The sequence below is a fragment of the Dama dama genome, chromosome 28 (assembly GCF_033118175.1).
Source record: "Dama dama isolate Ldn47 chromosome 28, ASM3311817v1, whole genome shotgun sequence".
Classification (NCBI taxonomy): domain Eukaryota; kingdom Metazoa; phylum Chordata; class Mammalia; order Artiodactyla; family Cervidae; genus Dama; species Dama dama.
The window spans coordinates 29,452,959-29,480,755 of NC_083708.1; the positions used below are offsets into that span (position 1 = coordinate 29,452,959).

The window sequence follows — 27,797 nt, forward strand, 5'->3', positions numbered from 1 at the left end:
CCCAGGTGAGCATAATACTGATGAGATAGAAGATGAAAAATATTTTTAATATCTCCAATCTCATGGCATGGTTTTCTTTTTATAAGCTAAAAGTTGAACTAGTTTAGGGGGTAAGCTCAAGGGAGAAACACGAAATACATGCTTTTGTAAGGCAAGCACGCTTATTTATTTGTCTATGTTCATGCACATGTACAGAATGACTCTATAATCTGATTCAATTTGGGTTTTAAATATAAGCAATCCACAGTTATCAAGAACCAAAGGTTTTTGAATTATCATTACTTATGCTGCAGTTTCCCCCTCAAATCTGTATATAAAACCCTGCAGTGCACAATGAATACCATGTACCTCCATTAATATTTTTCATAATTATGATAATGAGTGAATGGATGTCTTAAATTCTCTATAAATTATATACTCTGAATCCAAAAGGAGGTAGACAAAGGAGATTCAGTTAACAAGAATTTAATGAGAACCTACTGTTGACTCCCTGTCCTGCTCCCTGCTATGGGCAGCTACTCTCCTTTTGTAGGTGATGATAAGGAAGGAGAGAGCAATCTATAAGTAGTCTTTCCAAATTGATTTAAACCCAGGCCACTAGACAGCTATCAGGAGAGAGATATTCCAGCTTTCTCCAGCTTGGGCTCCTGCTGTTTCCAGAGTTTTCTTTCCAGGTTTTCAGCTTATAAAAATAAATGAGACCATGTAGATATGCACTTGAATGATATTCCTGCACTTACTTGTAATGAATCATTGGCAGAAGCAATATATTATATGACCTAAGACCCACAGGCTGAAGTTAATTTTTTAAAACGTAAGTCACATTTTTCTTTTTCGTAACATTATTCTTGTTCTATGTGTACCTTCTACCCCACCCTCAGTTATATCCCAGACCTTTTTCCTGACATGGAACTAATTAGAACATGTTCTCTGAATTTCTATAAATTTCATTCATTTTCATGTGTTTATTTCATTCAACTTCAGGAGAGAACATAGGTAGACACTCTATTCCATTAGGTTGAATTTCAAATGTATTCATGGACTGCCTCTTTTTCTTTGTTAAAATATAAATAATTCCACAGTTCTTTTTTTTTCTTCTTCTTGTCAGGAAGGCTCCTGTAGGTCTGATAGACTTCTAGTTTCTGCTGAGTTTATTACACTAGCCGCTTGTTGTCTGTTCACTCTAAACATTAGATTCCATCATCAATTGTGTGTTTAATTTTTTTTACTCTTGTATCTTCCTAGAGTAATTTCCCTATAAAAATGTTTCTGTTTTTCACATTATCTTCTAATCCTTATTTCCCACTAGTCTTTTGTGACCTAATAATTATACAATTAAGTATGTTCCAGGTATATTCTTCCTGTTTTTGTTTTCCAGTGTTGATAATATGGATTCCCAGGTGGTGCTAGTGGTAAAGAACTATTTGCCATGTAGGAAACATAAGAGTCATGAGTTCGATCCCTAGGTTGGGAAGATTGCCTGGAGAAGGGCATGGCAGCCCACTCCAGTATTCTTACCCGGAGAATCCCGAGACAGAGGAGCCTGGCCAGCTGCAGTCCATTGGTTTGCAAAGAGTCAAATGACAAGCACACACATGCATACAATGTAGAATTCATTTAATTTGAGTTGGCCACTAAATAACATATATAACATGTCTTATAGACAGTATTAGGAGCTGGTATGCTTTATAACTATAATACATTTTGTCTAACTCTATACTTCAAATGTGAAAATTATTACTACTTGGACTTTTAAGAGTTTTTGTTTAAGATGCCCTTTTGTCCTTTAAATTTTGCTTTATTTTTTTCTGTTTTTCTCTGAAAGAATCCTGGCATAACAGCAGTGAGGTCATCTGGACTCATGTTTCTGGCTCCTAAATGTAGTTCAAGAAATTCTGGTTCCTTTTAGTGGAGAGAATAGCACTGAGGGCAGAATTTGAGCAAAAATGTGCCTTAGATTAACATTAACTGTTAACATGTTAACCTGGAATGCCTTAACATTCTGGGTTCCTATGCAATGTTGCTCTTTACAGCATCGTACTTTACTTCCATCACCAGTCACATCCACAACTGGGTGTTGTTTTTGCTTTGGCTCCATCTCTTCATTCTTTCTGGAGTTATTTCTCCACTAATCTCCAGTAGCATATTGGGCACCTACAGACCTGAGGACACTTTTAGTGTCCTATCTTTTTGCCTTTTCATACTGTCAGTGGGATTCTCAAGGCAAGAGTACTGAAGTGGTTTGCCATTCCCTTCTCCAGTGGGCCATGTTTTGTCAAAACTCTCCACCATGACCGGCCCCTCTGGGATGGCCCTATATGGCATGACTCATATGTTTCATTGAGTTAGAGAAGGCTGTGGTCCATGTGATCAGATTGGTTAGTTTTCTGTGATTGTGGTTTTCATTCTGTCTGCCCTCTAATGGAGAATGATAAGAGGCTTATGGAAGCTTCCTGATGGGAGAGACTGACTGAGGGGGAAACTAAGAAATCTGTATGCAGATGAGAAAGCAACATTTAGAACTGGACATGGAACAACAGACTGATTCCAAATCGGGAAAGGAGTACATCAAGGCTGTATATTGTCACCCTGCTTGTTTAACTTACATACAGAGTACATCATAAGAAACGCTGGGCTGGATGAAGCACAAGCTGGAATCAAGATTGCCGGGAGAAATATCAATAACCTCAGATATGCAGATGACACCATCCTATGGCAGAAAGCAAAGAAGAACTAAAAGAACCTCTTTATGAAAGTTAAAGAGGAGAGTGAAAAAGCTGGCTTAAAGCTCAACATTCAGAAAACTAAGGTCATGGCATCTGGTCCCATCACTTCATGGCAAATAGATGGGGAAACAATGGAAACAGTGACCAACATTATTTTGGGGGGCTCCAGAATCACTGTAGATGGTGACTGCAGCCATGAAATTAAAAGACGCTTGCTCCTTGGAAGAAAAGCTATGACCAACCTAGACAGCATATTAAAAAGCAGAGACATTACTTTGCCAACAAAGGTCCGTCTAGTCAAAGCTATGGTTTTTCCAGTAGTCGTGTATGGATGTGAGAGTTGGACTATAAAGAAAACTGAGTGCTGAAGAATTGATGCTTTTGAACTGTGGTGTTGGAGAAGACTCTTGAGAGTCCCTTGGACTGCAAGGAGATCCAGCCAGTCCATCCCAAAGGAAATCAATCCTGAATATTCATTGGAAGGACTGATGCTGAAGCTGAAATTCCAATACTTTGGCCATCTGATGCAAAGAACTGACTCTTTGGGAAAGACCCTGATGCTGGGCAAGATTGAAGGTGGGAGGAAAAGGGGATGAAAGAGAAGAGAATGAGATGGTGATGGCATCACCGACTCAATGGACATGAGTTTGAGTAAACTCCGGGAGTTGGTGATGGACAGGGAAGCCTGGCGTGCTGCAGTCCATGAGGTCGCAAAGAGTTGGACACGACTGAGCGACTGAACTGAACTGTGCCTTAGATCTGCCACGTAATCATTTAGGATAATAAGGTGACACAAATCAAGAGTCCCCTTAAAAAAGGGGGAAGGTGTACTTTTGTTGTTTCAGATTTACTTCTGGCTAGAGTATATCATGAGAAATGCTGGGCTGGAGGAAGCACAAGCTAGAATCAGGATTGCTGGGAGAAATATCAATAACCCCAGATATGCAGATGACACCACCCTTATGTCAGAAAGTAAAGAAGAACTAAAGAGCCTCTTGATGAAAGTGAAAGAGAAGAGTGAAAAAGCTGACTTAAAGCTCAACATTCAGAAAACTAAGATCATGGCATCTGGTCCCATCACTTCACGGCAAATAGATGGGGAAACAGTGGAAACAGTGGCTGACTTTATTTTTCTGGGCTCCAAAATCACTGCAGATGGTGATTACAGCCATGAAATTAAAAGACAGTTACTCCTTGGAAGGAAAGTTATGACCAACCTAGACAGCACATTAAAAAGCAGAGACATTAGTTTGCCAACAATGGTCCATCTAGTCAAGGCTATAGTGGTCATGTATGGATGTGAGAGTTAGACTATAAAGAAAGCTGAGCACTGAAGAATTGATGCTTTTGAACTGTGGTGTTGGAGAAGACTCTTGAGAGTCCCTTGGTCTGCAAGGAGATCCAGCCAGTCCATCTTAAAGGAGATCAGTCCTGGGTGTTCATTGGAAGGACTGATGCTGAAGCTGAAACTCCAATACTTTGGCCACCTGATGTGAAGAGCTGACTCATTGGAAAAGACCCTGATGCTGGGAAAGATTGAGGGCAGGAGGAGAAGGGGATGACAGAGGATGAGATGGTTGGATGGTATCACCAACTCTTTGGACATGAGTTTGGGTGAACTCCGGGAGTTGGTGATGGACAGGGATGCCTGGCGTGCTGTGGTTCATGGGGTTGGAAAGAGTTGGACACAACTGAGCGACTGAACTGAACTGAACTGATATACTTTTTAAAAAATTTTCCTCTGAGCATTTAATCTAGTATTCTCATTTTGTCCTGCCATTTAGATTTTATCCGTATGAGATGCCATGGAAAGTATTAAAATATGTTCATCTTCTTGCATTTTTTCTGCCTGTAATCACTAGCCTGTACCTAGTACAGTAATTGAAGGGAACAACCTAGTTCTTCTTGACTTATCTTTTTCTTTCATCTTCTGACTTTCATGTATTTGGTTACCATGTCTTATAGAGTTTATTCTTAAATTTTTAAAATCTGTTCTTTCTCATCCATATCCTCAGTTACTACTTTGAATCTAGTATTAACCTTTTAGCAACTAAATTATTTTGTGAACTATATGATCATTCTAGGAAAATTAGAAATTATAAACAAAATGAAGAAACTAAAATTTGCCTTATAATCTCTGCAGGGTAAGATTATCATTATTCTTAACCCCAAAGAGTTAATACCTAGCATACTATTTTCTTTTGTCATTTGTCTCAATACAATATTGTATAGAATTTTCCATGTCAATAAATGTACTTACACAAAGTAATTTTAAAGTCTACTCATTTATCTCTGGATCGGATTCCTATAACACTTTCCTTTGTCCCAGCCAGTTATGATTTCAAATATACAGGAAAGAGACAAAAATCTTTAATAATTTAGGTTATCTGATAATATCAAAGTGCTAGTAAATCAGCTTAAAAAAATGAGAAACATACAGGTAAGTACAGACTGCTCTAAGCAGAAAGAGAACCATTAAGGCACCAAAGAAAGCATAAGAGGTGCTATGATGAAAGCCTGAGACCTTAAACGAGGATCACTAATGGCCCCTAAAGGGACAAAAGCATCAATTCTGTTTTTTTCCAGTCACTCAACGCTGTGAGCACCATCATATATCGTTATTGGGCTAGCCTTAGTGGTATTCTTCCAGTGGTATCTACCCATCATGGGATTCTGTTACCAAAGCTCCTTTTTTCATAGACTGTCTTCTTGGTATAATTAATCAAAGGGAAGAGGAATTCAGCACAATTTCTAATCTATCACCTTCGGAATCCTGAACTTCAGCTGCACTGGTATACTCAAAGAATACTCATAATTGCTGTGTAACTATAGACTTTAGGGCTTCCCTGGTGTCTCAGATGGTAAAACATCTGCCTGCAATGCGGGAGACCCGGGTTCAATCCCTGGGTTGGGAAGATCCCCTGGAGAAGGAAATGGCAACCCACTCTATGACTCTTGCCTGGAAAGTTCCATGGATGGAGGAGCCTGGTAGGCTACAGTCCATGGGGTTGCAAAGAGTTGGACACGACTGAGCGACTTCACTTACTTACTTACATGGACTTGAAATTGACCTGTCTTATATCTACTTATGGCTATAAAGCAGCTGTACTTGATACATCAGATAATTCTCTAAGATTCAGTATTAATGGTGAATAATGTAAGAATAAAGAATGATTTGAAAGAGGCTGAGGATTTTTTAAAAATTGTGTCTGGTAGTCTAATTTATATGGCAGAACTTACATCCAGCCTGTAAGGGGTCTAAATATTCATAATGAAAAAGAAAAGAGATGATATCTACTTTTAAAAGATGGAGTAGATGATCTTTCCCTTTTCTCTCCTACTATGTACATCTGAGATTTGTGGACATCATCTTATGTTTTATATGTGACTCTGGATTGAAAAGACAAACTGGGGACCTTGGGATCCAAGGAACAAAGATGACATTTCTTAGGTTTTGTTTTTGCCTCAAATATCCTAGGCTGAGTGATGAAGAATGTCAGTGGATGCACGGAAAAAAAAATGAGGGCTCCTGGGCAATAAGAGCCTGCTCCCTCTAACCAAAGGACCAGGATAAAGGCAACCTACCAAGACAAAACTTGCAGAAAGTGAGCACTTTAACCCAGTCAAACACCACTGTAGAAGTCTTGCAAACAAGACTTGGCCGCAGCCGGGGCTTCTGTTCTCACGAGCCAGTTCATGGACACCCTGCCTCTCCGGACAGGATGGTGTCAGGGGAGACCTCAGCAGAGAGTCAGGACTTTCCCCATCACCCAGTGGTAACGAGTCCACAGACTCTACTTTCCCTCCATGCATGTATTTGTTTCACACATGAAAGGTGTGGTATATTCTGAATAAGTAAGTGTTCAAGGAACAAACATCTGGTGTTTGTATGCAGGATAACGATCAGGAAAAAACTGAGCACATAGTGTGATTTTCTTGTGATCTGAGGATGTGCCAGCAGTGATAAAAGATAAAAGAATTAAAGAGTGAATCCTGAGAAACCATGCATATTTACGAATGCTGAATTTTCTGGAACCGGCTGCTGTTGTGATGGCAATGCCAAGGGAAAAAACACTTATCCCTGAACAATCTGCCTTTGGTTTTTCCTCAGCTGTAAAAGCCAGGTCCTCTTTTATCATATAAATATCATAAACTTTGGTTTTATAGTCTACTGATGTCATAGTCCAACCCTAGGGACTGAGTATAATTAAAAGGAGACGGTTTTTAATTTAAAATCCTTTATAGAGATTCCAAGTCTGTCATTCAAAAGAAAAATCCACCTAAAACAATATTCAACAGTTTGCTTTCTCAATAGCAATATCCTGGAGTTAATTTACTCTTAAAGTTAAGAAATGTTTTATGTGAATTAATTTCCTGGAGTCACAGATAATGGAATTTTTAGTGAACTGACATGTAGTGAGTTGTACTGAGATAGCCATGTTAGTAATTATGCAGTATTGTTGTTGTTAGAGAGATGGCACCAATAAATTGTAACTGTGGGTTTAACTACCACATATGAATTAGTTTTTAACATTGTTCCATGACTGTAGTTTATCACTCAGAATATTCGGAAGTACATAGTGCTGTTTGGATTGCTGGGCAAAACAAATATATTGGAATAAGTAGAAACTATGAACTTTCTCTGGTTGATTCAATGGTGTCATCTTTATATAGGATGCATCAATTACTTTATAAGCCTCCAATATATTAAGATCTAATAGCATAATTTCATATTTCAGGATCACTACTTGCTGGAAAGTGGTATACATTATAAAGTCTGCAGTTAGTCTGTTGACTCAAGTTTCAAATGCTTTAGTGTTTTAGCACCTTCACAGATGTGTGTTTTCTCTTCACTGACATATTTCTGTCTGTCTGTCTGATGGCTGAACCTGATCCTGTTCATTACTTTCCTCATGCTAGCAGTTACACACCTCTTCTCTTCACCTGATTTCTGAAAAATTATAATCTCAAGAGACAGTATTTTGTGACTTGAAAACAAACACATAGAAGTTGAAAGCTCTAACTGAAGGACTATTATTTACATATGGATCCATAGAAAATAAACCACTTGAAAGATTTCTCCAAAAGTGGGAGTATTTGTGTTTATGTGTGTGAAGATAGAACCAATCTATAAATAATCTACAATACTAGTGTTCTTTCTAATCCTTAACTGTTGCATTTTCATACGTTTAAATATTTAAATATTTCAGCTTGAAATCAATATGAACAGTTCCACAAATTAAAAAAAAACCGTTTTTATCTAGAGATGTTGCTTAAGCTGTATCATGAGATGTAGCTTGTTAGAACTGTAGTTGTTGGAAAGCACATGTTATCCCTTTTTGACTTTACATTTCTGACATGTTGAACACTAACTTTTCCTCATAAATTATATCTTTAAAATACTCTTGGATGTGAAAAAGGGTACATTCAGTTAATATGTGTCACAGTCAATATCCTGAATATAACCAGGGCACAAATTTAAAAAGTGACTAAAACTGACTTGCCCTAATTATAAGCATATCAGTTATTCTTCAGATACGTTTATTTCCAGCAAAAATAATTCTAAATTGCATATTAATTATAATTCACTTGGTTATATCCATTTTGGTGGTAGTATATGCAAATATTTATATACTGTTACATTGACAGGCATCTTTTTTTCAGCTTTTCTTTAAATTAATAAACTTTTAGAGTACTTTTAGATTCACAGCAAAATTGAGCAGGAAATACAGAAAGTTCTCGCATAGTCTCTCCTTACACATTTAAAACCTCCCCAACTAACATCTCATACCAGAGTGGTATACTTGTTACAACTGATGAGACTGCATTGACATTGACATGTCATTATCATCAAGAATCCATAGTTTACATTAGGGTTCACTCTTGATGTTTCACATTCTATGAATTTTGACAAATGTCATAATGATGACATGTATCCACCACTGTAGTGACTTACGAAAGAGTTTCACTGCCCTAGAAATTCTCTGCTCTGTCTATTCATCCCTCCCTCTTTCCAAGTCCTGCCTGTCTTACCTTTGATCTGTTTACCCTGAACAGATAACGTCTGTTGTCAAGTATATAAAACATATAAAACGTGCTTTTGAAAGGGATGTGAGCTATGCATTGATTCTGGTCTTGAAGTTCATGTGATGTTTTTTCTGCATGTGTGAATAATGATGGAAAGATATTATAGCCTAATTTGTGATAATTTTTTTTCTGAATTGAAGTCATTTAGAAAATTCTGAAGTAATCCTTAGAGGATCTAAAGATAACAGATGGTTCTTTTCCAGTTTCACATTGAATAGGTTTGCAGTGAAGCTATTTAAAATTTAATTTACATTGGAAAGATTGTTGTGAATATTAAAACGATATGTTTTGAATTGGCCTCTCTCAAGAGCACAACTGTGAAGAAGTTCTAATGATTTTTACCTACTGGTCTGTGATTTAGAGATACAGTATCATGTATGATTCTTGACCTTTAATATCCTAATTATTCTCTTGTTTATTACAGCTTTAGTAGAATTACTTGAAAAATTTGTACTTCATCTTTCTGAAAGCCCATCTGAATGCTACTTCCCTTCAGTGGAATATACAGGTACAATTTAAACATTTTGAATTTTGGAAAGTGCTTGGTATGCAAATAGATAATGTTTCATAGAAAAGTGTAATTAGATGCAAACATACACAAGGGTTTCCATCCTTAAAATCTCTCACTTTGTGTTACGTACATTCCAGATATCTCCTGGTCTCTTCTGTGCAAATGTCTGGCTTTCCTAGTTACTTTCTAGCTTTTTTGTTGTTGTTGTTAACTCTTTTTTTCTTTTTTCTGTCTACCCATTGAAATTTGTTTTTCCTTATGGAGGTATCTTCCATTCTTCAGTTTTTATCCACTGTCTCCTAGTGATCTCATCTGTTTGTGCTGTTTTATTTTGCATACCTTATATATTGATGAATTCTAAGTTTATCTCTTCTACTCAAATATCTGTAAACTTCATTTTCATATTTCCAGATGCTTGATAGGTAAACATCACCTGAATGTGCTAAAGAACCCTCAGGCTCAAAATGTCCAACAAGAGCATTACTTTATCATACCTCATTGAGATACTTCCTCCACCTACACTATTTTGGTGGGCAGTGCAATCATCTGTCCATCTAAACCAGGTTCCTGCCTAGTCAGCAAATCATATTCTATGTTCTTAATATATTTCAAATTTGTCCCCTTACCTCTATCTCTCCTCTTTATGTTAGTTTAAACCACCGTTACTTCTTGGTTGGTTATTGCAACATTGTCTTTACCTCATTTTTCTAATTGGAGTCTCATTTTTTATTCAGAAGTATTCTTTACGTTGCTTTCAGAATGACATATATATGAAGTGTAAATCTGACCTGTTCATTCCTTTACCTTTTAGAAGTTTACCCTTGACCACTGCATACAGTTAAAGATTCTTATCATGACACCCAAGGCCTTAGGTTACTCTTCTTCTTTCTTCTCTAGCATCATCCCCTTTTCTCCATGCCTCATTTGTTTTTCAGGAACACTAAACTATTAGCATTGCCAGCCTCACCCTCTCTTCTCCAGATACACATTCATTTATTCAGCAAATTGATATTTTCCTCTACCATATAATAGAATTGCCCAAAGCACTTGGACATATCTGAACAAAAGAGAGAAAAAAAGTCTTGCCTTGATAGAGTTTACCTTTTTATTGGAAGATAGACAGTAGATAAGTAAAATATCCAGCATGTCAAGTGGTATGGTGGTAAGTGAGAAATACACAGCAGGGAAGGGATCTAGGGAGTGCTGGTGGCTGCTGGGGGTTCCGATGTTAAATAGTGTTTGGGCCAGCAGTAGTTGGCAGAAAGATATATGAATGTTTTCAGAGGAAGAAAATTCCAGCAATTGACTAGGAAGGAGACTGGTATAGCTCAAAAAGAGTACGGGGGAGAATTTTTGGTGTTGAAGTTAGGAGAGGATGATATGGGGGTGAGGGGCAGATGGGGGCACACTGCATAACTTGTGGAATCTTAGTTCCCTGACCAGACATTGAATCTGCATCCTCGGCAATGAAAGCACAGAGTCTTGACCACTGGACTTCTGGGGAAACCCTGATAGAGGGATTTTAAAGTTATTGCAGAATCTTGAACATAGGAGTGACATCCTCAGATTTACATTTTTAAAATATCACTGTGCCTGCTGTATTGGGAAAAGACTGAAGAACAAGGAAGATGAGTTAGGAGGCTGTTGAAAAGATAATGATGAGAATTGGCAATGGCTTGGATGAGGAGGTCAGTGGAGCTGGTCAGAAGTACTTGGATTCTAGCTCAGACGGTAAAGCGTACAGTACACCTCCAATGCAGGAGACCCAAGTTCGATCCCTGGATCAGGAAGATCCCCTGGAGAAGGAAATGGCAACCCACTCCAGTATACTTGCCTGGAGAATCCCATAGACAGAGGAGCCTGCTGGGCTACAGTCCATGGAGTTGCAAAAAGTCGGACACGACTGAGCGACTAACACACACACACACACAAACACACACACGGATTCTAGGTATATTTTGAAAATAGGACCAACAGAATAGGCTAACAGAATAGGCTAACTGAAGATAGGGTGAGAAAGAGAGGAGTCAAAGACCTAAATTATTGCTCTGAGCCACTGGAAGGGTGGATTATCAAACACTGAGATAGAGAAGAATGTGTGAAGAATAAGGTTCAGAGAGGAGACTAGGAGCTTGCTTTTTGTTATATTTTGAATACTTGTTACACATTTAAGTAGACGTGCTCTGTACATGTTGGCTGTTTGGAATGTAGAATTTAGGGGGAAGGTACGGGTTGAAAATACAAATTACTATATCTTCAGCTTACTGTATAAAGCTAATATACATCTCTTTGTCCTGTTTTTCTCATATTCTGACTTAATGTCTGACTCTTCATGTGGCAGCGCACTCCTGTAGGGTAGCTTCCATGTCTTACTGGTCTTGTCCTCTGCACCTAGAGTAACAATGTCAGTAATTGTTTTACAAATAAAGGAAAGAATGGAATGAAGGATAAGCGCTTTGTATACTGTATCAATGAATTTGATTTACTCTATTGCCTATTAAAAATGAAAACGTATAAGATTTTGGACCAGAAGCTTTACTTGATTCATCTGTACCTTAGGATAATTAATTTAGTAACTATGTAAAGGTTGAGGTAGGGGTAAGAACTGAAATTTCCCAAAGGTGAATATCCAGTAAGTGAAAACACTGTGAAGAAAGCAGAGAGGTAGCCTAGATTCACAGTAATAGATCATCATAGGATATTGCCCCTCTTCCTCATAAAAGTAACATGACTTTTCTGTTTGCTGAAGAAACCATCCTTCAAATATGCATTTATTCAAGTTAGACATAATGTTTCAAATCTCCATAGAAAGAAAATTTTAAAGATACATTCTCAGTCTGGGTTACTTATTTTTTTTAACTCTATTATTCATCACTGTCCAAACACATGCTGTGCATTTGTATCATTGAACCTGTTGTGCTCCTAGTGTTTTCTGGATAAGCTTTCTTCCTCACGACACCCGTGTGATAATGTCCAAGTACTGTAAAGTTGCAGCTGGAATGTCACCTTCCCTCTTAATCCCAAGCACAAGTCCCTCCTCTGTGCTCCTGTAGCATTCGTCTTAAACTACCAATCTGATGTTTATCACATGTGCTTCCCTGGTGGCCCAGTTAGTAAAGAAGCTGCCTGCAGTGCAGGAGACCCAGATTTGCTCCCTGGGTTGGAGAGATCCCCTGGAGAAGGAAATGGCAACCCACTCCAGTATTCTTGCCTTGGAAATTTCATGGTCAGAGGAGCCTGGTGGGTCCGTGGGGTCACAAAGAGCTGGACACAACTGAACAACTGAACACACATATGGCTAATTTAAATTATTTCATTAGTCTCAAATGTCTCTTTATCTTTAATATAGTGCTTGAGATATTTGTTAGATTAATTATACATACCGTTACATAACATCTATGTTCTCACAGTACATCTGTATAACAATTCTAAATCTGTTGGGATTTACAAATACACATATACCTAATTAAATCATAGTGACATCTAATGCAAATTTGGGAAATGGATAAAAATGATCTTAAGAAAATGAAAGCAAAGAAATTAGAGGAAAACACTAGGTAGAATAAAACAGAAATTAAGGTAGATGAAGAGAACTGATAACTTGATTCCTGCTTGTGAGTGAAGTAATGCACTGAGGCATCTGATGTGCATTATATTGTTCAACCCTGTAACTACCCTTAAACAACATGATTTTGAACTGTGGGGGTTCAGCATGCAGATTTTTTTTTCCAATAAATACCTACCACAGTACCACCAAATCCATGGTTTGCTGAATCCATGGATGTAGAGCTGAGGATATGGAAGGCCAATTGTAAAGTTATACTTGAATTTTTACCTGCTGCATGGGATTGGCGCCCTAACCCTTAGATTGTTCAAAGGTCATGTGTACTCTCTGAGAGCAGGTGTGTAATCATCACATTTAAAAACCAGGAAACTGAGATTCAGAGGGAAGAAAATAGGACTAATGAAGAAAATTTTGAAGAAAAGCCTCTGTGAAGAAATTACAACTTTATAAACAAACCTGAAAAAGTATGTGAGAAACATACAGGGATTAATGATCAAGTCTGTAAGAGAGGAAATAAGTAACAAGGGGTAATCATGGAAATTTGAATGGCCAGAGGGGCTATCTTCAGTATGATAATCTTCAAATTCTACAGCTCTCTTTGGTACATTGTTCTATTGGGTTATATGTTCTGCAGATAATCTAAAATTAACATTATGTTGTGTATGCTATCTAAATATTCAACAAGGCTGATTGCTCAGTGTGCAAGCATTTACAATCCTCTGTTATATTTCTAAATTATGATGAGGGAGATCTCAGATGTTGGCTTTACTGAATGTATTATCTAGGCAGTTGTTGTTTAGTCACTAAGTTGTGTCTAACTCTCTGTGACCCCATGGACTGTAGCCACCAGGCTCCTCTGTCCATGAGATTTCCCAGGCAAGAATATCGGAGTGGATTGCCATTTCCTGCTCCAGGGGATCTTCCCCACCCAGGGACTGAACCCACGTCTCCTGTGTCTCCTGCATTGCAGGCAGATTCTTTACCACTGAGCCACTGGCGAAGCCTATTATCTAGGCAGATAAACCCTGAATGTGAATTTAAATTCTTAAAAGGCTCCAGGTAAACAACTATCCACTGGTGTTTTAGAGAATGAATGAAAATAAAGTGGCTTCCTGTTGATTGATTACTATTTATTATTATGATATATGCTAAGCTTGTTGCTAGTATTGCTTTCTTCTCATGGCTTTAGATATCCTCATTCTTTATCATTAATTTTTTGGCTAGTGAAACAATGGTTTGCAATTACAAAATTTTACTCTATTTACTTTAAGTAAACAAAAACCATGTTTTGATATAAAAGATGTTTCAAAGCAGACGCTGGATAGATATATTTAGTGTTTTTTTCATGTTTCTTGAAATGAGAAATTGATTGGCTTTTTAAAAATGACAGCTTGCTAAACCCTAAGGTAGCTGAAATTAGAATAACACAGTCATCCATCTGTTGTTAGCTCCCTCAGGATTTCAATCCATTATAAAATTTGCAAATCTGGAAAAATCAAATTAGTTTGGCTGTTTATCCCCTTAAAGAAAGAGGAGAGAACAAACAGATAAAAGTTCTGCGCACTTGCAGTTTGTAACTCCACACAGGTGCCTTTCCAAGTCCTAACAGACGTTAACTGTTTGTCAGCTCATTTTCTTGGAACGTGTTGGAGATTTTTCCTTCTATAATAGCTTCTTTGAAATGATAAATTAAGTAATCCTTTCAGGGTGGTAAATATTTCAATTTTATCCTTTTTCTCTTTATGTTAAATAAAATTTTGGGAAAATATCAGGGAACTTTGCATTGTTTCACCGTTTGATTATTAAATTATTTTTAAATTTATTATGTACAGTTAAATGTCCATTTTGCTTTCTTTGGATATTCAGCAAATATGCTCTTTTCTGTCTTACTTTTATGGAGGATATTTGTGAGTGTGCTAGATAATCACAAGGAGAAGTATATAATATGAATGACCCTGTCCACAAGGAGGGGGCAAATAGGGCATGTATCTAAAATGGTGAATTAAAGTAATTTGCAGCACATGGTAAATAGAAAGTATAAAGAAATGGAAAACTGACATTTCTCAGCTGGATACTTTGTTTCAGGCAATGTGCCAGAACGTTTAAGTTAGCTTTTGAATTGAGATTTGTCAAATGAGGGATTGTGTGGTAATGCCATAGGTATTCAATGGAAAGAGTGAGCAGTGTTGACTAATATCATAGTGGAAGATTAAAAGAAAAAACAATGATAGAACTGCCTCCTGGGGTGTGACAGCTGAAAGAAATAGGAAAGGGGAAGAGTCTTGCAGGCAAGGGCAATTGTGTAATCAATGACATGGAAAAGAATAATACTTTTTTCCAAATAATGCTAATTATATTAGTCAAGCTTCCCTGGTAACTCAGTGGTAAAGAATCTGCCTCAGTGCAGGAGCCACAGGAGATGCGGGTTCAGTCCCTGGGTGGGGAAGATCCCCTGAGGAGGGCATGGCAATCCACTCCAGTATTTTCGCCTGGAGAATCCCCATGGACAGAGGAGCCTGGTTGTCTACAGTCCATGGGTTCGCAAAGAGTCGGACGTGACTGAAGTGATTTAACACACGTAAGTTAGGGACTGAGACACTTAACACTAGCTTACTGGTCATAAGGGATTAAATTTTATGGCAGTAAAAATGGAATAAAATGGATAGATAGCAACCCCATATTAAAAAAGAAGGTACAGAACCTTCAGGCTTACTTTGAGGAAAGAAGAAGGCATGAGGAAATGGACTGGTTGTTGGTTTCTTTAGAAGTAAAAGTTTTCTGGCTCTGCTATTGATATAGCAGGGCTTTCAGGATAGTCAGTAAACAGTCACACTGTAACAGCTTTTCTAATACTGGATTTGTTATCCAGTGGAGATGTGCTTTACTCTTCTGAAAATTTGTTTGCTGCTGTTGCTGCTAAATCACTTCAAGTTGTGTCCAACTCTGTGCGACCCCATAGACGGCAGCCCACCAGGCTCCCCCGTCCCTGGGATTCTCCAGGCAGGAACACTGGAGTGGGTTGCCATTTCCTTCTCTAGTGCATGCACACATGTTAAGTCGCTTCACTTGTATCCAACTCTGTGCAACCCTATGGACAGCAGCTCACCAGGCTCCTCTGTCCACGGGATTGTCTAGGCAAGAATATTGGAGTGGGTTGCCATTTTCCTTCTCCAGAAAATTTGTTTAGTTTCTCACTACTAGCCAAGTGCCCAGCAAAATATGAAGGAGTCTTTTGGGCCTAGAAAAGAGAACAACAGTCTCAAAGGCCCCTTGCTGAGTCATCTAACTTTGGAGAAAACAAAACAGAATTTTAGTTCCACCCTGATGCTCCAGGCCAGTTGCATCTATCTGGAACTTATCAACCCCTGTCCAACAACCTTCCACCCCCTACACCTGCCCAGAAGACTTATCACCCCCTGTCCGGGAACTTTACACCCCCTTCACCTGCCTAGAAGACTTATCATCCCCTGCCCAACTACAAATGTCATCTCAACAAAAGAATACTCAAAATATCCTGCCTGATTAACATTTCCCTTATCGCTTCCACAAACCTCCCTGTAAGTATGAAGCCTCTCTGATCCCTCTCGGCGCTCAGCCTGGTCGTCAGGCCGACTGTCGCCCCTCCTTGCCTGAGTAAAGGTAACCTACTTCTGTTGAGGTCGTCTTTCCTTTTCTGCCAGGCCGGAACTGTACCCTACAAAATAGATTTAATTTCGTCTACCCCTGCTCTGTATGCTAGCTTTCTGTATTAAAAGTAGAACAGTATGTATTACCACAGTGAGTAATTTCAGTCAACATTAATTTTTTCAACTCATTTTGTTCTGAGATTATTATATTTGTAATTGAAATGATTGGTTATTGCAAATAGTTAACTGCTGAGAATGAATTAGGCATTGATGAGTAAGTAGGGTAAGTCTAATGCTATCGGTGTCATTGGTTGATTGACCTTTATTCAGTAACTTACTTTGTTATGCTTTGCAGTGACTCTGGGAAATGGGAGTTATATTATCCTTTTGTTTCTTGATTTCAATATACAGAAAAAAAATGTTAAATTCATATCTATTTCCATCTCCACCTAGCTTTTAGTTTGATATGTAAAGCACAGTTTTTATTGTTCATTACATGTTTGTTCATTCATTTCTTCATTCAACTCATTCATCCTCTTGGTGTTTAATAAGCAATGTATCACTTATTGCTATGTATCACACACTATTATGCACATTTCAGTAAAGCACTGGTTGCCAGCGGTGTATCAGGGACCCCTGAATACATCTGTTTTTATCATTAAATTTCAGTTAATCATTTTGCTCCATTTTATTTCTGAAGATTTTAATTCCTGGTTCATAAATCGTATTTAGTCCAAGTTAAGTGTAACAAAGATTATTTCACTCAACTTTTGTGGTCCAAGATCCATTTCTGCTTGTCGGGTTGTCATATTGTATGTCAAATACAAATTAAATTGAAGCTTCTTTTTAGATATATACCCATAAAGCATTTTCTGACTTACGTCCTACTAAAAGAAATGTTCAGTGAAATTTTATTCACTCTGAAGTCACCTAAATCTTTATCATCCTAGTAATTGTTTGAGTGGATATGTGATGTTTGTTTTGCTTAATAACTCATATATTCTCCTTTAAAAATCTTTTTGGAGATTTAACTGGTACCTTCTTTAAAATAAAATTTGTGTAGCAAGCTATAACTGTCCAATTGAAACTATCTCTAAAGTTCTGTTTTACTTCTTTAAGTGTGGATTTCAACTCAGTGCATAGAAGTAAGCTGTAGAGGTCTTTAAATAAACAAATGACTGGACAGTCACCCTCAGGTCTCATTCACCTTCAGGAGTCTCATTCAGTAGTCTGGAGAGAGTATTTATTTTTACTTTTAAAATGCTCCTCAGGATTTTAATATACAGCCATAATTGGAAACTATTATCTGTTGAAATGTAGAGTTAAGTTTTTACTTTGAAGATACAGAATCATAAGCTTTGAGAGGAAATAGACCTGGAAAATTATTCCTACAACGTCAGGAAACTTATCTGACATCTCAGGCTGACAGCTTGACCACTTTGGAAAGACTCTATTCTTCCATAAGGAAAAACTTAGAACCCAAACATCATATAATATTCAGTGGCACAGTCTTCTGGAGCAGATTCTCTCACCTTGATTCTTAACTTTATTCCATTCTTCACTGTACTAGAGATTAGCATCTTCTGGTAGATGGTACCCTGACCTATAGATTTCATGACATCGGGAATGCCCTTTCTTTGCACCCTTCATTAGAGGGATTGCCCTCTAACTCTCCTCCTCTATTATTAAGTTATCTATATGTGTTATACTTTCCAGAAGGGAAACATCAGTAGTATTAATATTATAAGCACACAAATTTACATGTTAATAACATTTCTTAGGCTTAATAACCTAATTTTTTGTGTACTAGAATGCTAAGTTTTATCTAATCTAAATTAAAATTGTTCTGGTAGTAGTTTATGTGTATCACTCTTGTCATTATGATAGTTGATATGTAGGTCTGTTCCGTGGCTACAGGAATATATAAAGTAAATGTTTATTTTATTGAAACTATATAAACTTTGCAGTATCAGCCACTGTCACCAACACTATAGCACTAAATTTTGCATTATTTAAACTTAAGGAACTAAAATATAATTAATCATGAAATGTAGATTCACCAGGAGCAGATTTAAGTACTGAAACAAGAAGAACTTCCTGGTAACTACCCAAATGAGTTTAACCTGATTGTGTTGTAGTGGACATTAGAAAAGCTGTGTTTAAATTATGGCTGAATTTTAAAAAGGCTATTCTATGTCTCTCCTTGTATATTGGTTATTTTTCTCTACTGGAGACATAGAGTACCTCATAGCCCTGTAATTAATGCAAAGCATTGTTGGTGAATACCATTTTCACTCTAATTTCAAATACCTGTAGAAAACATTGAGTAGTCTTCCTTGCTCAGCCTCTTGCTAGGAGAAGTGCAGAAGTGGTATCCTTCTTCCCTAGATGCAGAGGTTCATCTACCATCACCATAACGGTTATAAGTAGCAAAGGATTCCTAGCTATATAAACTGTAGCTTAATTGCTATCATTATGAAATTTAGCAATATTGCTAAGACTGTATTCTGATCAAAATAAGTATAAATCAGATGTAGTTTATCAAGAAATTAACAGACACTTATTTTTTAAAATTGTTATTTATTTTTGTTTAAGAAATTATCCCTCTAGGCTAGGTAGTTGACCTATCAGTCTGGTTTGCCCAGGACTGTGAGAGGTTCCTAAGGGCTTGAGACTTAAGTACTAGCTCTGTGCAAGTCCTTGGCAAACTAGAAGTAGGTTACCTTTACCAGGAGTGCAGAAAGATGAATTATTATTGCTTTAAAGAGTAGATAGTTGATAACAGTGATATTTAATTATTTGTACATATCTCTCTACATCTTGTCTACCTATATTTTAAAATTAAGTTTTAATGCCAATTCTTCCTAATCTCTTCTTCTTATGAATTCACATAATTCTTCACCTGTATCATTTTTGTTCCACTTTGCACTTTAAAACATCTTTATCTGAATTTTCTATATACAAATTTTATCTCTGACACTATATAGAAAGTTCTGTTAGGTCATAATGTATGATTTAATCTCTTATCCCTTATAGATTCTAGCATGGTGCTCCACACCTACTTTATAAGAAGGGATTTATTAAAAGCAAGCAATAAATTCATGAGTGAAGTAGGTGTATTGTTAATATAAGATGTACCAGTGTGTAATAGGAAAAAAAAAAAACAACTGCTGATACAGAATTCAGAAAACCTAGATCTGTCACTAGGTAAATTTGTGATTCTTGGCAGTTCCCTTACTTATGTGTGTGTGTGTATGTATGTGCACACACATGTGTATACACGCTATAGTTTTGTCAACCCAAAACTGAAAGTTTCAGCTAGACCCTCCTTGCTATCTAGTGATGCTTTTGACTGTTCAGTTTTAATTTGGTCATCCATTGTTGTCAAAGACCAGTCCAAACTTTCAGCCTATCCTGTACAGTCCTCTGTACTGTACACCCCCTTTTTCACTTTTGGAAGATGACCACAATTTATACTCTATCAAGAATATCTACATGTAGGAATAAACTTGTCCAGTCCACCTTTGTAAATTGCAGTACATTTTAAGTAGAATAATACCAATTATTCCTTTCTGACACTGACCATTTAAATATTTAAGATGTAAACAGCCATACTTACATAATTCAGAATCTTATATATGCATTGCTTGATGAAAATACAATATTCTAGACCATTTTTGTGTTATGACTTTTGTGTTTGGAGAACCAAGTAAAAGTAGATTGCTTGAAAACTATGATTATTTGTTTTGTATTTAATATATTTTTAAATGCTTTTTTATAGGAGAAAAACTATTTTGTAAAAGGTTTCCTGTTAATTTTTTTGAAAAATGTAACTGACAGCTCTTACAAGAACAGGATTCATCAGTGTGTTTTGAAGATTCACATTAAAATATGTAAAAATATTGCTTTCATCAATTTTCAATTAAAATGTGATTATTATGCAGAGTTTTATACATTTTTATAACCCAGTGTTCTATTGTTTTTAGCTACTGATGCAAATGTGAAGAATGAAAGTCTTTCATCTGTGCAACAGCTTGGCATTAAAATGACTGTCAGGTATATTATAGGGAAATATCTCCCTGTGCATTTCTAGAATTTGTTTTTATCTAGCTAATATGTGCTTCATAATATTTAAGTTAACAATCAACTATTTTGTATGGTTTAAATGCAGAGTTTATCATTCAAAAAAATGATAACTTTGTTTTGAGGATATTGGCACATGGTTAAATTACCCCTGCAGGTAAATCAGTTATGGTTCATTATTATTTCAGAGGCTAATTACAGCATATTTAAGTCTCTATGACGATCAGGTTTTTTCCAAAAAACATTTTAAGTATCAGCATATTGGTAGCACAATTATACCACTTGCGAAAATATGATTAGTTTTTATTTTCAGGCTATAACTATAGTTATGAGTATAAAAGTATCTTAATGACAGATGCATAAGTAAAAGCAGAATAAATAAATTATAGTAGTTTGAATTTTTCATGCTCAAATTATACTTTTCAAAAGAAATGGACAAGCTAAACGGACTGGGAGTTAAGCTATGAGCTCTTCATAATTAAATGGGGATCTTGACACGCCCATTCTATCTGTTCTGTTGGATCATCTTCAGAATTAAGTATAAAAAAGATGCATGTGAAAGTTTTTAAAAAAGACTGTAAATCCATAACATTATAATAAAAACTATGATAGTGATTCTAGCACATCCACCTTTATCACATAGGGTATATAACCCACTGATTATGTTTTGTGACCCTATACCTGCCTTTTATACTGTAATGACCTTATTTCCATTCTCAAATGGAATCCATAGATAATATGAGCAAGCTAGTCACATATTTTTTTAATTCAGCATGATGTCTTATTGTTAAGACGTAATCGGAAAGTGATTTATAATGAAATGTTTACATACAGCTACAGAATGAGACATAGCTGGCACCTGTGAATCATTGTAGCTGCGGGGCAGCTACAAATGGAGATGAGTTTTATTTTGGTGTTAAAATATTATAAGAGGGTTGCCACTGGCAAAGTGACTTTGCAAAATGATGACAAGTCTTAGGAAGGCTTCAGGCAAAGTGAAGGAACTATCTTTCCCTAACTTACACTTGGTTTCGTTCAGTGTATAATAAATAAGACTAATATATTATGATTTTGTATGAAGCGCAGTTAATTTCAGATAATTATAAATAAAATTTTCATCTATACAAATAATAGGTAGGGCATTTATAAGTTTTTACTGTGCAGGGCTGACTGTCCCATGTCTAACCTCCTGACGGTCACTCATCAAGTATCAGTGGTGCTCCAGTCACTGTGGCAGACAAAAACATTCCCATAAACTTCCAAAATAGTGCCATGCTCATGTAGAATCAGGACTAAATGAACCCTAAAATTGCTTCTAGACTTAGCATTCTGTCAAGCTAGCCTGTCAGCCTTCCATGTTGTAGATTAAATTCAAGAAAAAAGTGCTTATATTCTACTACTCATCTATAGTATCTGTGTTTTATTCTTTCACTACTACTTCATTTTTCTTTAAAGTTATTGTATTTACCAGATGAATACTGCAAATTCTGATATATCATAATTATCAGGTCCATATATTGGGTGTTATTCATTCATGAGTGCCCTGTATAATAGTTACGCCAAAAGTAGAAATTTGAAAACTTAAAACTATGAGATCTCAAGAGAACTACAGTTTGATGAATTTTAAAAAATGAATTTACTATGCAAGGCCTGACATTTTTCATTTTGTATGTTTTCTGGACATTTAATGTATGACATTTAGGTATGGCAAGTTCCTCAACCTGTTAAAAGATGGTGCAGAAAATGATCTTACCTTGGTTTTGAAGCATTGTGAGAGATTCCTGAAACAGCAGCAAGCTTCTATAAAATCTTCTCTTCATATCCTTTCTAAATGACTGACAGTACTTTAACTCTCTTCATATGCTTTTCAGAATTCTTGGAGGGAATAATTTAAAATATTTGTAGGAAAATAATACTTTAACCTATATTAGTGATTTGCTATATCTTTTATAGTATTTTATTCTATTATTTTAAATAGGTATTTTATTAGATTGAGTTGTAATTATTAAATTCAACCTTATTAAATCTTGAATAGTTATTAGAACATATTTTTGGGTATATATAGAGAAGCTTTAAAATAGGTTTAGTAAATCAAAATAATGCTCTAGATTTAGTAAATCTAGAATAAAAATAAAACATCCATTTATTTTATTTGTATTGGTTATCTTTCAGAAATAGAGTTTGACTTCAAGAAAAAAAAAAACTTTATACAAATCATGTGCGTTACTGAATTCTAAAAATATGTGGACTTTTAAAATACTTTATTATGCTAATAATTTAACAGATAACCTAATCTAGAGAAAGGATGGTACTGTTGTGTTAATGACTTGAACAGTGTGTTTCCACAAAGCGCATAGTTTTTTCTTCTAGTTGCTGGTGATTTTGGCCGTGTCAACAAATAGTATATTAAATTAGTTACTGTGCAAGTAGTTTTTTTGTTAATAAAGTTTAATTTTAGAATCTGCCTGCCAATGTAGGAGGCACAAGAGATGCAGGTTTGATCCCTGGGTTGAGAAGATCTGCTGGAAAAGGAAATGGCAAAAGAGGAGCCTGTCAGGTTACAGTCCATGGGGTGGCAAAGAGTCAGACACAACTGCGCATGCACACAGGCATTTACATCAATAGCTTATAAGCTGGTTGAAGACAAAATGAGAGCTAAGTATCATTAATATCTTTCTTGATAGAGATTCTGGAAATGAATATTTACGGAGTTCTGATATTTCACCATGTAAGATAAAATATTATAGAAGTTCCTTAACTGTGCCTTTAGTCTGCTTGCAGAGGAGTCACACTGGCCATGACTGGTTTGTATCTTCTTTGTTCATCATAATGTTGGGGGACAAAGACAAAACATTCCAATTTCTTCAGCAGTTCTCCAGGCTTCTGACTTCAGCTTTCCTTTGGTTGCCAAGACTACATGTTTCTGTAAGACTTTTCAGTCTGTTTTATAGGAATGTTTTAAATTCTAAGGATAATCCTCTTTAGATTCAATAGGATCTTATTATTTTATTTGTAGAGTGTGTTATATACTCTATATTCATTTTCTATCTGAATGCAGTTTTGAGTGATTCGTTTTGAAGATACACATTTGGTATTTTCTCAAATACTTGCTGTCTTACCTAATGATAACTGAATGAAGGATTAATAATGGTGCATTATTAAATTTTAAACTTGTCATTTAATTGGAAAATTCCATATAGAAATAGAAAACCTTTGAATGGATATTTTTATTGTTACTTTGTTATAATCTCTGGTTAAATTATAGTATAAGAAAATAAAATATGTTGAAATTGTATCCATATTGTATAGAGGAAAAGCATACTTATTTTATATACATTTTGCCAATCTATGATGAGTTTTGGTTAAGGTATTATAGTGTATTTTTTTATTTAAAGATTTTACTAGTTCTGTGGGATCCAAGTTTAGTTTAGAGGTAAGTGTATCACTAATTTATTCATGATTCTGCATTTTGTTTTACTTACTTACTGCATTTAAGACCTCCAACTTGGGGCAAGTGTCCATTATAAGCCATGCTAACGCTTTTCATGACAGACTGAACTTGGACAGCAGAGTCACACAGTACCCAAGAATAAGTTGTTAAGGGGACTAGAGAGTATCTGTGTCAAGTTAAATGAAAGCATTTATTACATGCTCTTAAAATAGGTATTTGTGATAAAAAAATAAAAGCAAAGCACTGAGGAATACATTAAATGTTAAAATTTTATAATTTTATGTCTGAAATAGCTATATGCAATTCCTGCATAAGACTTTCTCCTGCTTGTACTTAACTGTAACTAGAAATTTGCTCACATAAAAGGAGGAACCAAAGACAAAAGAGTATGTACTAGCTTTTCTCCAATCAGTGGAACTATTTTCCTTCTGTTAACCAGAATTTGGACAATTCTTTAAATTGTACATGAAGGTTTAGAATATCTTAAAATGCTTACCAAAAGAATTTTTAACCTTACGTTTGTAAATGAAAGAGAGAAAAAATCTTTAAGTCCATCACACACCTTCATGTCAAGTATTTTGAAAAGATACCTACATGCCACTAGTTTTAAGTATTCTACTTTAGTGTTCAGATTGTGACCCTGCCAGACATCACCAATGAACTGCTTTTAACTATAATTTTATAAAGTTGCATTTCTGCTTTGACTCTTTAAACCTTTTTTCTGACACATTATTTTACTTTTAACACGAGTGATGTGCTCTAATAGCATTTCTTCCCCTACAACTGAAATCAGGCAGTACTCTAATAGCTTTGAGTTTATTAGATTAACCGTTTTGATAGCATCATATAATATGTAATATAGATCTGTGAATGGAATGGAGTGACATTACTCAAGGGTTTTAGAATGAACTCAGTGTAAAGCTTTATACCTTTCTGTTAGTGCAGCTATATTGTCAGTGAAGACTCATGCTGTGCCTTCTATAGTATCATTTTTTTCTTTTCAACTACAGATATACCAAGTTGAATATTTTATTACCAGTAATTTGTTTTACTGTCTTTGTAAAGCAAATAACATTCTGCTAACATTGCTCTTCCAGGATTCTGTCTAGAACTGTTAGCTAAGTGCAGTTACTAATGTCTGTATAATCACCACTCCATAGTTTAAATGTTTTTGATTTAAACTTTTGATTTAATCTTTTGGATTTTTTTTTTTTTTTTTTTTGCTGTGTCACTTTACTTGTTAATGCATGTGGTAGAAGATTTAATATATTACTTTAAAAGTAGCCCTTTTCTATTATATTTGTTTCATTGGTTCTAAACATTATACTGACACTTTCTATGCAGGTTGACAAAATATGCAAATCTGCATTTGCCAAAAGACATGTTAAAGACACTTTAGCTTTAGCCGTTAATAGCACAGACTTTTCCACCATCTTTAGCACAGGACCGTGTTAGTGTAATTAACCTCAGGAAAGCTTCAGCCTGTTTGCCCTGAACCCCATTCCCTTGTTCTGTTTTTTTCCTTTTGTTCCATGGCCTATATCGGTTCCGAATATGCTCCTTCATTTATGTATTTATTTATTACTTACACACTTACATGTAATCTCTCTGGGGCAAGGTTTTGTCCACTGACATGCCCCACCATAATTATTCAGTAAATATGCTGAATGTATGAATTAATATTTAGATACATATATGTAAAATTCACTTTAATTGAAGACAGTAGGGAAAACTACTAAGTCATTCAAGGCCCTAATGATTATACAGTTGAAGTGACAAATAGATTCAAGGGATTAGTTCTGATAGAGTGCCTGAGGAACTATGGACGGAGGTTCATAACATTGCACAGGAAATGGTGACCAAACCATCCATCCCCAAGAAAAAGAAATACAATCAGGCAAAATGGTTGTCTGCTACTGCTGCTGCTGCTGCTAAGTCACTTTGGTCGTGTCCGACTCTGTGCGACCCCATAGACGGCAGCCCACCAGGCTCCCCCATCCCTGGGATTCTCCAGGCAAAAACACTGGAGTGGGTTGTCATTTCCTTCTCCAATGCATGAAAGTGAAAAGTGAAAGTGAAGTCACTCAGTCCTCTCAGAGTCTTAGTGACCCCATGGACTGCAGCCTAGCCGGCTCCTCTGTCCATGGGAGTTTCCAGGCAAGAGTACTGGAGTGGGTTGCCATTGCCTTCTCCAATGGTTGTCTGAGGAGGCCTTAAAATCACTAAGAAAAGAAGTGAAAGGTGAAGGAGAAAAGGAAAGATATACCCATCTGAATGCAAAGTTCCAAAGAATAGCAAGGAGAGATAAGCAAGCCTTCCTAAGTGAACAGTGCAAGGAAATAGAGGAAAACAATAAATGGGAAAAGACTAGAGATCTCATTAAGAAAATGAGAGGTACCAAGGGAACATTTCATGCCAAGATGAGCCCAATAAATGGCAGGAATGATACGGACCTAACAGAAGCAGAAGATATTAGGAAGTGGCAAGAATACACAGAAGAACTGTACAAAAAAGATCTTGTTGACCTGGATAAACACGATGGTGTGATCACTCACCTAGAGCCAGACATTTGGAGTGTGAAGTCAAGTGAGTCTTCAGAAGCATTACTGCATACAAAGCTAGTGGAGGTGATGGAATTCCATCTGAGCTATTTTAAACCCTAAAAGATGATGCTGTTAAAGTGCTGCATTCAATATGCCAGCAAATCTAAAAAATTCAGCAATGGCCACACGACTGGAAAAGGTCAGTTTTCTTTCCAGTCCCAAAGGAGGACAGTGCCAAAGAATGTTCAAGCAATGCCAAAGAATGTTCAAACTGCCATACAGTTGTGCTCATTTCACATGCTAGCAGGGTAATGCTCAAAATCCTTCACACTAGGCTTTATCAATATGTGAACTGATAAATTCCAGATGTACAAGCTGGATTTAGAAAAGGCAGAGGAACCAGAGATCAAATTGCCAACATCCGTTGGATTATAGAAAAAGTAAGGGAATTCCAGAAAAACATCTCCTTCTGCTTCATTGACGATGCTAAAGCCTTTGACTTTGTGAATCACAACAAACTGGAAAATTCTTAAAGCGATGGGAATACCAGACCACTTTACCTGTCTCGAGAAACCTGTATGCAAGTCAAGAAGCAACAGAATAATGAACTGGTTCAGAATTGGAAAAGGGGTATGTCAAGGTTGTATATTGTCACCCTGCTTATTTAACTTATATGCAGAGTACATCATGCGAAATTCCGGGCTGAATGAAGCACAAGCTGAAATCAAGATTGCCGGGAGAAATATCAGTAACCTCAGGAATGCCACCCTAATTGCAGAAAGTGAAGAGGAGCTAAAGAGCCTCTTGATGAAAGTGAAAGAGGAGAGTGAAAAAGTTGGCTTAAAACTCAACATTCAAAAAACTAAGATCATTGGCATCCAGTCCCATCACTTCATGGCAAATAGATGGGGAAAATGTGGAAATAGTGACAGACTTTATTTCCTTGTGCTCCAAAATCACTGCAGATGGTGACCGCAGCCATGAAATTAAAAAACGCTTGCTCCTTGGAAAAAAAGCTATAATCAACCTAGACAGCATATTAAAAAGCAAAGACATCATTTTGCCAACAAAATGATGGTTTTGCCAAAAAACCAGTCAAAACTGGTTTTTCCAGTAGTCATGTATGTATGTGAGGGTAGAACCATAAAGAAGGCTGAGCACTGAGTAATTTTTTCGAACTGTGGTGCTGGAGGACTTTTGAGAGT

The 27,797-nt window shown here is 36.4% G+C and overlaps 1 protein-coding gene across 7 annotated transcripts in view; it reads left to right on the forward strand.

The window, feature by feature from the left end:
* TBC1D32 (TBC1 domain family member 32) overlaps positions 1-27,797 on the forward strand; it is a 179,508-nt gene that overhangs the window by 123,511 nt on the left and 28,200 nt on the right. For 6 of the 7 annotated variants that reach the window (XM_061131943.1, XM_061131944.1, XM_061131945.1 and 3 more), the window contains 4 exons: positions 9,238-9,321; positions 20,502-20,571; positions 22,301-22,416; positions 23,369-23,523. In XM_061131943.1, the coding sequence (XP_060987926.1) occupies positions 9,238-9,321; positions 20,502-20,571; positions 22,301-22,416; positions 23,369-23,523 (425 nt within the window). The remainder of the gene's footprint in view (positions 1-9,237; positions 9,322-20,501; positions 20,572-22,300; positions 22,417-23,368; positions 23,524-27,797) is intronic. The other variant, XM_061131950.1, reaches the window with a different exon arrangement.